At 48.7% G+C, this 13497-nt stretch overlaps 1 protein-coding gene across 3 annotated transcripts in view; it reads right to left on the bottom strand.

The window, feature by feature from the left end:
* SPIRE2 (spire type actin nucleation factor 2) overlaps window positions 1–8880 on the bottom strand; it is a 28530-nt gene extending 19650 nt beyond the window's left edge. For 2 of the 3 annotated variants that reach the window (XM_082229164.1, XM_082229163.1), the window contains exon 1: window positions 8317–8786. In XM_082229164.1, coding sequence (XP_082085290.1) covers window positions 8317–8665 — 349 coding nt within the window. In that variant the 5' untranslated portion in view covers window positions 8666–8786. Of the gene's footprint in view, window positions 1–8316 lie in introns of all 3 variants that reach the window. The other variant, XM_082229165.1, reaches the window with a different exon arrangement.
* Between the last annotated feature and the right edge of the window lie 4617 nt (window positions 8881–13497).

Here is a 13497-nt window from a genome sequence, read left to right on the forward strand (position 1 = left end):
ACCACACAGCAATTCTGTGACAGAAGAACTTTTAAAAAAAAAACCCAGACACACAAAGAAACAAAGTAGCAGCAGCAGCTCAGATTTGCATCCTTGTAAAAGGGGCACAAAGTCAGCTGGTGAATGGATTTGCCCCTCTCTCAGTTCCTAGTATCTCTCATGTATCACAATTCACCCTTGACTCCAGTTCCATTATCAACCGGTCCCTGAAAGAGGAACTGCAGAGGCTAAGCAGGAAACATTTCTCTTTGCATTTGGCATTAAAATGTCCCCAACATGGAAATTCAGTCACTACAGTTTCTCTGTTGGTCTCAAAAGGGCAGGAGATAGCATGTAAATAGTATATTTAAATTAGGTTGAAGTAGATATAAGCAAGGTTTAGAGCTTTACAGAACTCTCTGATGGACAAAGGAAAAAATATAAGGGGTGGGGAACCAACCCAGGCATTTGTAACAGAGTTTAGTCTTGCTTCTCAAACTATCTGATGTGGCAGACCAGAAATTCCTACCCCCCCGCTCCAATGTGTCAGGAACCAGCACCATATTGGTCCCTGGGGCATCTCACCCAACTTGAGTCGTGATGAGGTTTTCACAGACTGGCAGCTGATGGCTTGTGGACTGGCACTATTTTGTGGACCACCACTTTGAGTAGCCTTTTTCTAATGCCATGCCCCTATTTCCATTTGCTCCTTACGTGAGCACAATCTGCAGGCATACCTACGTTCCACAGACTGAAAGCACATCTGGATTTCAACAGGAAATCCTCTCAGAATCTCCACACAGAACATGCAGGGGATGGCAGCAGAAAGTGCCATACATCAAGATTTAAAAACACTTCGCAAAATTATGTGCTGGTCTTGCACAAGACTCTTCGTTCCAGTATTTAATTGCTGCTCTCTTTTGGGGTAGGCTGAGGAAGACAGGTGGTTGTGTTGTTAATGGTTACAGAGGCCTACTGGGTATTATTATTATTATTTGATATTGCTACCCATCACACCTTCACCAAATCAAACTGCAGACTGATGTAGCTAAACATTGTTCTTGTGCAAGGGTTCACCATTAAGATTATTTTTTAAATAATGGGAAAAATTGCACCCTCCTCAAAAGCACAAGTCTGCATTTTAACTACTGTTAAGCGTGATAACTAAAGGAAGGTTACATTTGGTCTTGCACACTTCCAGTGGGTTTTTCCCCCCAGAAGTGCACACAGATGCAAAAATACCTGCAGGTGTGTCCAAAAGTGTCAGGACTTATTCATGCTGTGCATAGTTAAAACTAAGGAACTTGGTCCCACAGGAGGCAGCGATGTTGTCCACCAGCTTGAATGGCTCTCAAATAGTATTAGACAAATTCATGGAGGAGGGTGGTTATCAGAGGATACTAGCCAGGATGGTTATGCTCTGCCTCCACAGCTGGAGGCAGAAATGCTTCCAAGTAACAGTTGCTAGAAACCACAGGAGGGGAAGATGCTCTTCTGCTCAGCTCCTGCTTGCAGGTTTTCTGCAGGCATCAGGTTGGCTACTGTGAGAACAGGATGCTGATCCAGCAGGCTCTTCTTATGTTCAGAACAGAAAAGGTAGAGGAGGGCAGGGGAGACATGGCAGAGAGGAAGAGCAAAGCAGCTCAGCACAGATACATCCCATCATGCTCTAATGTGGATGGGAAATAGTGGGAAACAATGTGCGACTCTCACACACGTAGAAATCAAATCTGAACTCCCCATATATGATTTTTAAGAAGTGTCCTTCTGGAAGCACCCCTAGCTATATAAAGCAAGGTGTTTCAGGATACCATGGATGCTGGAAAGTAACATGCTAGGAACTGAGCTTCTCTCTACTGCAGCAAAGATTCCTTGCTATATACTGCTACTGTTCATCACCGTGTTCCTTCAGGGACCATTAAACTGATGCAATTCTTGGCCTCCTCCCCACTAAAACATCAGTGGTGCCTGTGGGCAGAGAGAGAGAGCTCTTGGGCTGGAATGATTTAAATGCACCAAAAGAGTCACCTTCGCTTTGCATCGTTGGTTGAAGGTCAAGAAGTCAGTGACCCTTTAGTAGCTGCTGACAATCATAGGCTAGGCTATGTATAGCCCAGAACCGGGCAGACCAGTTTTTAAGGCACTCTCTGCAATGCTTCTAAGTAAATATTATCAGAACAAGCAGATCAGCAATAGCTACTCCTGCAAAGACTCCAATGCAACCAGCTGCAGCCCCTGCAAGGACAAAGGCAAAAGGTTCCATTCTGCTTTGTCCCTCCAGGCTTCTCTTATTCTTTCAGAGTTTTCATACATGACAAAGAACATCAAAACAGAAAACAATTACCTTCCCCATGCATTCCTTCCTGTATTTCGTTCTCTTGGGATTAGCAGGAAAGAGTTAGAATTTTGAAATAGAATTGCTACCTGCCTTTGCAGACACCAGAGAGATGTCAAAACATGGGGGATTGTGAAGTGCTTTCTGGGGGATGAGCACAATGGAAAGGATTTCAGTGCCTGTTGGTGAGGATTGGTAAAGTAGCAGCAGCCAAACTGATTCAGATATATGAAGCTTAGGACAATAAGGTCGTCAAATTTAGACAACAGGACAGTGGCTTTGAAGTTGAGAACATCTCAATTCTTTGCATGTAGGCACAACCTCATTTCTTCAGCTGCGCAACAGGAGAGTCACACACAAAAGGGACATACACACACACAAGCGCACACATACACACAGAGGAAGTCATGATATTGCTGCCTCAATTCTTTGTGAATTACTCTTAGGAAGCTGCCTTATGCTGAATCAGACCATGGCATTGGTCCATCTAGCTCAGGATAATCTACATAGACCTGGTTCTCCGGGGTTTCAGGCAGACGACATTCCCAGCCCTACCTGGCTCTGGATCCATTCCAGTCTGGCTTCCGCGCTGGTCATGGGACCGAGACGGCTCTGGTCGCCCTAACAGATGACCTTCGTAGACAGCTGGATCGAGGCGGGTCAGGGCTGCTGATTCTTTTAGATCTATCAGCAGCTTTCGACATGGTCGATCACGAACTTTTGGACCACCGCCTTACCGACGTGGGGATCCAGGGCACAGTCCTTCAATGGCTGCGCTCGTTTCTCTCTGGTCGGGGACAGAGGGTGGCGCTTGGGGGGGAATTGTCATCGCGCCACTCCTTGGTGTGTGGAGTACCTCAGGGCGCGATACTCTCCCCGATGCTTTTCAACATCTTTATGCGCCCCCTCGCCCAGCTTGTTCGGAGTTTTGGGCTGGGTTGTCATCAGTATGCCGATGACACCCAACTCTATCTGTTGATGGATGGCCATCCTGACTCGGCCCCAGACACACTGACCAGATGTTTGGAAGCTGTGGCTGGATGGTTACGTGGGAGCCGGTTGAAGCTAAATCCTTCGAAGACAGAGGTCCTGTGGCTGGGACGGGGCGATATGGGATTGGGGGGGCAACTCCCATCTCTTGCGGGGGCGCAATTAGTGCCAGCACCGTCCGTTAAGAGTTTGGGTGTAATCTTCGACACCTCCCTTTCCATGGAGGCGCAGATTGCAGCTATAACAAAGGCGGCATTTTTCCATCTCCGCCAAGCTAAGCAGTTGGCTCCTTACCTCTCTCGCCCTGACCTAGCCACTGTGATCCACGCGACGGTCACCTCCAGACTGGATTATTGTAACTCGCTCTACGTGGGGCTGCCCTTGAGACTGACCCAGAAACTCCAGCGGGTGCAGAATGCTGCAGCGAGACTCCTTACGAGGTCTTCACTGCGAGATCACATTCACCCGGTGCTATACCAGCTGCACTGGCTCCCGGTGGAGTACAGGATCAGGTTTAAGGTGCTGGTTTTAACCTTTAAAGCCCTATATGGCCTAGGACCCTCGTACCTACGGGACCGCCTCTCCTGGTATGCCCCACAGAGAAACCTACGGTCTTCAAATAAAAACATCTTGAAGGTCCCAGGCCACAGAGAAGTTAGGCTGGCCTCAACTAGAGCCAGGGCTTTTTCGGCTGTGGCTCCGATCTGGTGGAACACTCTGTCACAAGAGACCAGGGCCCTGCGGGACTTGACATCCTTCCGCAGGGCCTGCAAGACAGAGCTGTTCCACCAGGCCTTTGGCCAGGGCACAGCCTGACTCCCTCCCTCGGCAATCTTCGCAGAGCTCTGGCCCAATGGTTGCTAGTGGCTTGAATTAATTAATTTTTATAATGAATGATTTTAGAATGTTGTTTATGTTGTACCTTTGTACTGTTTTATTGTTGTTAGCCGCCCTGAGCCCGGCTTCGGCTGGGGAGGGCGGGATATAAATAAAATTTATTATTATTATTATTATTACCTGGAGATGGTGGGGAGAGGATGGGACCTGGGGCCTTCTGCATGCAAGGCAGATGTTCTTCCACTGAGCCATGGCCCTTCCCTCTTGAAACAAGTGCCGTACAAAGCACATGAGTGTCAGACAGACATGCTCATCCTGCTTCGTTTCCATCCACCACAGACCTACCTTAAGTGGGGAATGGGGCTTCGGGGGACAGAGCACAGAATAAAGCTGTGAAGTCAAGAGCTTTTGTGGACAAAAGGATTCATCCGATGCATAAAGGGAACTGAGGAGGTGGTAAGTATATATATGTGTGCAGCACACACATAAGAACATAATAAGATCCTGCTGGATCAGGGCAATAGCCCGCCTAATCCAGTATCCTGTTCTCACAGTGGCCAGGCTGATGCCTCTGGAAGCTTGTAAGCAGGACCTGAGTGCAACAACACCCTCACAACTTGTGATTCCCAACAACTGGTATCCAGAGCAATACTGCACCCACCAATAGTGCAAGCAGAACATAGCCATCGTGACTAACAGGCATTGATAGTCTTTACATCTGTGAATTTGTCTAATTCTCTTTCAAAGTCATCCAAGTTGGTGGCCATTGCTGCCCTTGGTGGGAGCAATTTCCATTATTTAACCATGTGCTGTGTGAAGAGGCTCTTCCTTTTGTCTGTTTCGAATCTTCCAACATTCAGCTTCATTAGAGACCCTCTGCTTATGGGCTGAGAACACCAAGTTAACAACGTAAGAACTCAGGATGCCCAAAGGAACAAGTCGCTGCCTGATAGCTGGAGCCTAACTTCAGGACACTTTCTTCAAAAATATAAATAATTACTGGCATGGCTGAGATAAAGAGCAGTAGCTGTTTGAGGAGATGGAACCTCCTTGGTTTTGTTGAATTTCATATTCAAGTAGCAATTTGCCTCCAACAGGAAACATGGCAATATGCCAACCTGCCCAGAACCTGTTTGAACTAGGCAAGAAGTGCATTTTTTTCCATTGAGAGAGATAAGCAGCTGAAAGAGAACCCAGGGTACATGCATGTCAGTTTCCTCCATTCATTTCACTGGTAAATCCAACATCATCCATCGCTAACCTGGTGCCCTCCAGAATTTTTGGACTGCAACTGTTATCAACCTCAGTCAGCAGACAATGGACAGGGTGATGGGAGTTGTAGTCTAAAACCTCATCTCAACACCTACCTGCCCATATTCCAAGACAGGAATTGGGAACCTGTGGTCCTCCAGATGTTGGACTACAGTTCCCATCAGCTCTGATCAATGGTCATGCTGGCTGCTTAGAGTTTAAGTCCGACAACATTTGGAGGACAGCACACTAGATACCCCACTCTAAGACCTTCAGCAGAGGCTGTCCTTTGGCTGCCCCATCATCTAAGGTGTGTCAACAGGCTGCAGGGGAAAGGGCCTTCTTGCTGGTGGCCTCCTGACTGTGCAATGCTCTCCACAGGCTTCACTGACGTCATTTCAGTGCTGCCAGTCAAAGCCCCCCCTTTCCTCCTGGGCTTTTTAATTCCCTTTCATGCCGCTTTCATGTCACACACATCCTGTCTCTTTTAGTTCTGCTGATAGCTTTCATATTGTGGCGTTTTTGATGTTTTATACATATTGTAGCTTTCACATTTGATTCCCAAAACCCTTCAATGGGTTTCTAGGTAAAATGTCTTCTGCAGCTCTTCCTGCCTGCCCCAAGCCTTGAGATGCATGCAAGAGCATAAATGAATGTGTGTGTGCATTAGTTATGTGCGTCGCTGGTGGGAACGTATCCTCTGCTGCATTTCAGAGAAGCCACAAAGGGAGCAGCTTTGCAGTGATTCAATACACAATTCTCTCATCACCTGCTGTGTGGCTGGTGACTGTGAGATGCTAAGCACCCAAACATTGATGTCCCTGAGGCCACACAGCGCCTGGCTCACCCCGTGGGGCCAAAACACTTCCCTACCCTGGAGACAGATAACAAGGCAGAATCTATAGCTCTTAAACATCTACACCCGCCTTGCATGGATGTACTAAATGATGAAGGCAAGCAGCGTGACTCAAGCACTGAATGGCTTGTGTTTATGCTAGCACATGAGAACACTCCGCAAATTGCAGCAGATTTGTGTTGGCCGTTGCTGTAATTACACACATCATAAACATACCAAGGATGTGAAGTGTGTCCTTGGGAGATACTTTGATCTCTTTGCTCACACATGAAAGATAATCCAGGACTTACTACAATCCAGGATCCCCACCCAGTTTGCAGGTGCACAGGGAAGCTTAGACTTTGGACTTGCGTGACAGCAGGCAAGTGGGGGAGGGGTGGGGCAGGGAAGAGGTTTGCTTTAAAAGAAAAGCATGCAAAGAGGTTGGGTAACACATAATAAAATGATATAATTAATTTGGATAAGGATTTGTTAATATGCTGCTATATTGTCATGTTATCACAATATGTATAGCTTTAATTTCCAAATAAAACAGTGTTAAAACTTTTAGAAAGGAAAATGTTCTTCTACAGCAACGTGTGGGCGGTCCCAAGACATTTTGCTGCCTGAGGTGGCCAGGATTGCACCTCCCTGCCCCCGCGTACAAAAGTCAACCAGACTGACAGCTTTCTTTTTCCACAATTGCACTCAAGGGAGCAAGTTAGTTTAAGCAGGCTGTAGGGCACACACAGTTCTGCCCACTCCCCACCCACTCCATAGCATTTGCCACCTGCGGTAGTTGCTTCAGCTTCCCTCATGTTAGCACTGGCCCTGGGACAGCCTTTCAGTGCTTAAGGCAATCGCAACATACCTGGCGGGTCTTCCATTAGGAGGCTTGTTTGGTTTGGTTTTAAAGCATGATGATATTGTATCTACTTTCCTGCAGTTTAAGTGCCTTTCACCTTCAAGTGGAGACCCCACACACAATCTTTTGATTCATAGAAGTGAGAGCATGTAGAAAACAGTCCCTTCAGCTTACTTAATCTGAATTAATTCTTCTCTGCTTCTCAATTTCCTTTCCAAAGAATTAAGTTTTGTCTGTTTATAAGCAAGGATCAGCAGGAACACAAAATGCACAGAGACCAACTCCTACAAAACAGGACGTCCTCAAATGCCATCACATCTGACAGATTGATGCCTTTGGGATTCCCTCTGCCTACTTGGGAACAGGCTGCTTTCAGGCTCCAAGAAAACAGCTTTAAGTTAGCACATGGGGAGAGGCTGGCCCCAGCCACAATTCACCTCCAGTTCTTCCCTTGAGATATTCAGAACCTACCAAATTGTTAAAACCTTTTGCCCTTCAGAAACAACAAGTCCAGGTTGTTGTTTTTTAATGGAGAGTCTTTACATGCCCCTTATCTTGCCGAAGCAAGATTTCACTTCCCACCATAACACTTTTTTGTTTACTTCTGGAACACATCTCAGGCTCAGAAAGGGGGGGGGGACCACACACACATACATGCTTAGATGTACTTGGAGGGCTTCACTATTATATTAGTAGATTCTAAAACAGGAATCACAAAAGCAAATCACCAATGAATACTTCCAGACTTTTTAAAAAAAAAAGGAAATGAGGGTGAAAGGAAAGGAGGGTATTAGCCCGGCAGTTGGCTCTTCCCTTGCCAAGGAATCGTCCCCCCACCTCCCCCTTATGTCTAGAGCTCTGGACACACCCGCCCACTAGCCTCTCAGGTAGGGACCAGCAGGTGAGTGGGGGTGGCTACGGTACTGCGGGACACAGAAGCCCTCTTTGCTTCCCCCCCAGCACTCGCGGTGCGCTTAGCTCTTAGCTAAAAGCTCCCCCCCAACTTAATCCCTGCGGGCTGAGAAGACGGGGGAGGGGCCGAGCGCTCAGCCGCAGTCCCTCCAAAGCGCCTCCGTCCCTGAAGCTCAGCAAAAACCGACGAGAAGGTTGCTTTGCCCGAGTCCGGGGGGGGGGGTGTGTGCTCCCCTCGCTCCAGCCCCGCCGCCGCCCTTGTGGGTCGTTCGGCCCGGCTCCGTGGTGCCGCCCTGCTCGTGCCCCACTCACCGGCCACGCCGTACTCGCCGCAGGCGGAGACGGCGCCGTCCCGGTGCAGGCGGATGTCGGCGGTGTCGCGGATGCGCCCGGCGGGCCCCCAGCGGCGCGCCTCCTGCTCGGGCGCGCCTTCCTCGACGGGGCCGGGCTGCAGCAGCCCGCGGCAGCACTGGAAGCACACGGCCCAGGCCTGCTCCTCGTTGATGGGCTGCTCGTAAGACTTCAGCACCTCCTCCAGGGACAGCTCCGCCGGCTCCCCCGACGGCCGCTCCTCGGACGCCGCCACCGCGGCCCCCGCGCCGCTCCCGCCGCCGCCCTCGGTTCCCGCCGCTGCCGCTGCTCCTGCCGCCGCTCGGGCCATGGCCGCTGCTCCATCATCGGCTCCTCCGGCGAGGCGGGCTGGTTGCCATAACAGCGGCGCTGCTGGGCAGCCTGAGGAAGAGGAGGAGGACAAGGAAGGGGAGGGCTGAGCTGGGCTGGCCGCCGCCACGGCTGCTTTGTCATCCCTCCAGCCCAGCCCGCCGAGGAGGGAGCCACGCAGCCGCAGCCTATGGAGGGTCCAGGTGCCGCCAGGAGGTGGGGAGACACGCCCCGCGGGCCCGCGCCCGGCTCCGCCCTGCGGAGGACAAAAAAAGCCGAGGGCGCTCTCTCCCACGCTAGGCTCAGCTCCGGCACAGAGGTTCAGCGCCAAGCCTCTGTCCTGAAGTGCTTCGAAGCAGTGTTTCTGAGCGCATGCAGAGAGTGGCTTTGTAAAAAAAAAAGGGGGGGGCCTCTGAGCGCATGCGGCTACTAAAAAGTGCTCCTGAGAGCACGCAGAGCGCGTGCAGAAAGTTGCCTTTTATTTTTAAAAATGCCTCTGGGTGCATGCAGAGAGTGCCATTTTAAAAAGTGTCACTAAGCACATGCAGAAAGCGACTTAAAAAACAAAATGCATCCAATTGGTCACTGTGGAAGCCAGTGGGTAAGATAAAAAGGTAAACGACCCCTGGACAGTTAGGTCCAGTCAAAGGTGACTATGGGGTGCTGCGTTCATCTCGCTTTTCAGGCCCAGGGAGCCTGCATTTGTCCACAGACAGCTTTCCAGGTCATGTGGCCAGCATGACTGAACCGCTACTGGAGCACAGAGGACCGTGATGAGTGCCAGAGCGCACGGAAATACCATTTACCTTCCCGCTGCAGTGGTACCTATTTATCTACTTGCACTGGCATGCATTCGAACTGCTGGGTTGGCAGAAGCTGGGACAGAGCGATGGGAGCTCACCCCATCGTGCAGATTTGAACTGCTGACCTTCCAATCACACTGTGGAAGGGGATGGGAGGGACCAGGTATACCTTTGATGAGATCTAGTGGGGCTGCTCTTAAATAGCTAGAGAGCCCCCTTCACCCTCTTCAGTGTTCAATCAGGAACAAACTGATAATTTTGTACATGAGTGGAGCTCTACATATAAAGAGAGAGGAACACCAAGAAATCAATATGTTGAAAAGGGAATGCCAAGACTCAAAGGGGGGGGGAGGAGGAGGAAGAGAGCACATCTTTGGATCCCTGGATGCCATACAGATGTGGGGCGGCTGGCTGCAGCAGCTCAGGAGAATCACAGAGATTGAAGGGACCTCCAGAGGTCATTACTTCAACCCATTGCCCTGTGGAAGGCCCCTCATAGAGGATGCTGCTACAGCACCCCTGACAAGTGGCTGTCCAGCCTCTGCTCAAATGTCTCTAGCAAAAGAAGAGCCCAACTCCCCTCCAAAGTATAAAGTGCACACATGGGCCAATAGCCTGTCCCCCTGCCTCAAAAGTAGGGATGGAAAGACACTCTGCTCATGCTCTGAAGCACTAGTATATCTACCCATGTTTGAAAGAAGGGGTTTTAGAGCCTTTACCAAAGACTTCCGGGAAGCCCTTCTTTCCATCACCCTTCCCTTGCAAATTCCCAGCCACTGGGGGCTGCTGCTTTTTACAATGAGAGGCAAAACAGAGAACTGCCATCAAAGGCACGCATAGCAACGCAACTCTACAGGATCCTGATGACCAAGTATAGTCATTTAATCCTAACCTAGTTAATCCCTTAAAGCATTCACAGGGAAGGCAGGGCTCTCTCCAAATAAATTGCATTTTCCTCTATCCAGCTCTTGCAGGTGCCCTTGAACAACCCTTCAGGAAATCTTTTTATTTTCTTTTATTCAGTGCACGAAAGGGAGGGCACATTACAACAGCCTTAGCAGAGGAGCTCCCCCTGCCCCCATACAGCAAACGCAGTAATTTGTTGTAGGGGGTTCAAGGGTCTTTCCCTTCACTGCATGGATGCCCCATTTTTTCCCAGCACTCCAAACGTTAATATTTTTGTTCCTCAGGGGAAAAGACATTTCTTACTCAAGCTGCTAGTATCTTAATTGCATGCTGTGCAAAATGCAGTTGTATGATACCTGAGAGCTGGCAACATCAATAGCAAGCAGTGGGGTGTGTTTGTGTGAGTTCCTGCGTGCAGGCACACCTGTGTCATTTTGTAACTTTTAGGAGTGGTTTTTAAAAAGAAGCCTAAGAGCAGGAGTGTTGTTGTGGAGCTCTAGAGGCCAGAAGCACTCCACTCATTATAAAACTGTCTCCACTCATTATAAAACTGTTCCTTTACTTTAGGATCCTTTTGCTTCCCTTCAACAACTAAGAGTTATCTGAAAGCTGTGCACTTGCCCAAGAGAGCGCTGCCAACTACCATCCCCTTAGGTTAGAGTGGGGCACACTTCTTCAGCCAGAGGGACCCATTCCCTTGCCAGGCAACCTCCCAAGGGCCAACTATGTTAATAGTTGGTGGGGCCAGGGGCAAAAGAGGGCCAGGAGATGTGTTGTGTGACTCATCTTCGCACAGTGGGTTACATGCCAGCTATGCAAAAGCCAGATTTCTACACCCCTCTTATGTGTCTCTCTAGCCACAAATGCAAAAGGCATTCCTGCAGTTCAATGGCACATTCTGACTAGGCAAAAGCACATAGTAGGAGGGCACAGAATAGCACTTGGGGGCGCACGGTTTGGGGAGGGTCCAGGACCAGAGAGGGAGAGGGAGGCCTGAAGGCCATAGACATTCCTCACTCCAGCCATAGATATTCATATGCAGTTTTAGGAGATTAGGAAGCTGCATCATACTGAGTCAGACCATTGGGCTCTCTGGCTCAGCATTGTCCACACTGACAGCTCTCCATGATTTCAGACTGGGACAAATTCCCAGACCTGCCTGGAGATGCTGGGAATTGAACCCAGGATCTTCTACATGCAAAACAGATGCTCTGCCACTGCACTGAGCTGCAGCACTTACTGATTAGGGAAAACAAGAGCACACCATGGTCTGCAAGATACACATGAGATTTTGATAAACCTCTAAGAGCACTTGGGAATAATTTTCAGAATTTTAATTTGTTTTTCAAAAACTGTACTGTTTGCCATTTTGTTTGCTGCCCTTGGCTTCTTTGGGAGAAAGTGGGGGATAGAAATTGAAATGATGATAATAATCATAAACGGTTTACTGATAGCACCAGACTATTAATAGTTGGGAGCACAGGGAAATACAGGCATATGAAAATAAATAATTAGAATAAGCCAACAAAAAGCAAAGTCCTTTGTCAGGCAGAATAAGGAAGTAGACCATTGACTCTCTATGTAAAGCAAAGGTTGAGGAAAAGTAATGATGGCCAAACATGCTATCCAAAGAGCTTTTGGCCTAGAACTGCATGATTACAGACTGCTAATGATGCTACATAACTCAAAAGTTTGTCTAGATAAATTGGCCCAGTAAAACATAAAAGTAGGATGAACTTGGAAGCCAGCATTGCAACACTTTTCCATACCAGGTGGTTCTCCTGGGCTCAGCTGAAAACACAGTGTGATCATACATACATATTTTGTGGGTAGGAAGGAACACAGCAAAGTAACCACCATAATAGCAGCACATACCTATAGACTGCTCCATTCAAACTCAGTTTTGCAGATAAGCACCATACCCTCCAACATTCCTGGAGGGTTTGGAGCACCACCTCAAGTTGTCTCAGCTAATCCCTCCCATCAAAATGAAGGTAGGATATTAACGAGCAAATGAAGTTCAGCTGGTTAGCAGTAGCCAGGTTGGAATGAGGCCACCATTTTTAAAGAACCAGGCAGACATGAAGTGTGAAGGTGGGCAAGTTAGAAGAAGCAAGAGTTGTACAGCTCTCCAATTTGAAAGCTCTGGGTGGTGGTCACTACAAAAGGAAGGTAGAAAGATGGTGCCAAATCCACCCATCTGAGAACTTGTGGTGCTGACAGGGAGGAGATAGGAAGTGGCCACTCCTGTAAGGAAGGCAAATTGCCTTGAAAGACAAGGAACCAGATGGAAACCTCATGCATCTGCTCCCAAGTAACCTTTTGCTATGGGGCCACTTGGGTGAAGTCTAGCCTCAGAGCTGTTTCACATATTATAAGATGACTGAATGTGCACGTGTTTACCCATGGTGTGCCCCACAATGTATGAAGCGGACACACAGGTAGAGCATCAGTTCAGCTTTGCACACAGAAGGTCCCAGGTTCAACATCTGGCAGCTCCAGAGACCTCTGCCTGAAACCATGACAAGCTGCTGCTTCCAGACGTAGAGCTAGTGGACCAATGGTCTGGTTTGGCATATAAGGCAGCTTCCTGCGTTCCTATTTTCCACCTTGCAGTCAAATGACCATCAGAGCTGTTGACAATATATTGTAATGGTAGAAATGCTAGGGCTGTGGGCCATGGAGCTGACTGTTGCAGGGTGGGGATAGGGACTCCCTGCAACTGCTATTTCTCCAGCCTATGGGTGGGGCTAGGCTGGTGATGTTCTGGGAGCTTCATGGTGTACATTGCCAGCAAACCTTGGTCTCCTAGCCAGCAAACATAGAGTTAAAGAATCAGAGTTGGAAGGGACGCTGAGGATCATCTAGTGCAACCTCCTGTAATTCAGGAATATGCATACAGGGTTCAAACCTGCAACCCTGGCATCATTAGCACCACCATATAACCAACTGAGCTATCCAGGCACTATGTGCAAATACCAATGTGATTGACCAATAACTAATCTTTTATAGAGGAGTACCTACATTAGTCTGTTGAAATAAGTACAACAAAGAGCTTTGTGGCACCTTAAAGGCTAGCAGATTTATTGTGGCAAAACAGACCACACAGTCTCTCTCTGTGTAT

This window comes from Podarcis vaucheri, assembly GCF_965113315.1.
Source record: "Podarcis vaucheri genome assembly, chromosome: 7".
NCBI classification, from domain to species: Eukaryota; Metazoa; Chordata; class Lepidosauria; order Squamata; family Lacertidae; genus Podarcis; species Podarcis vaucheri.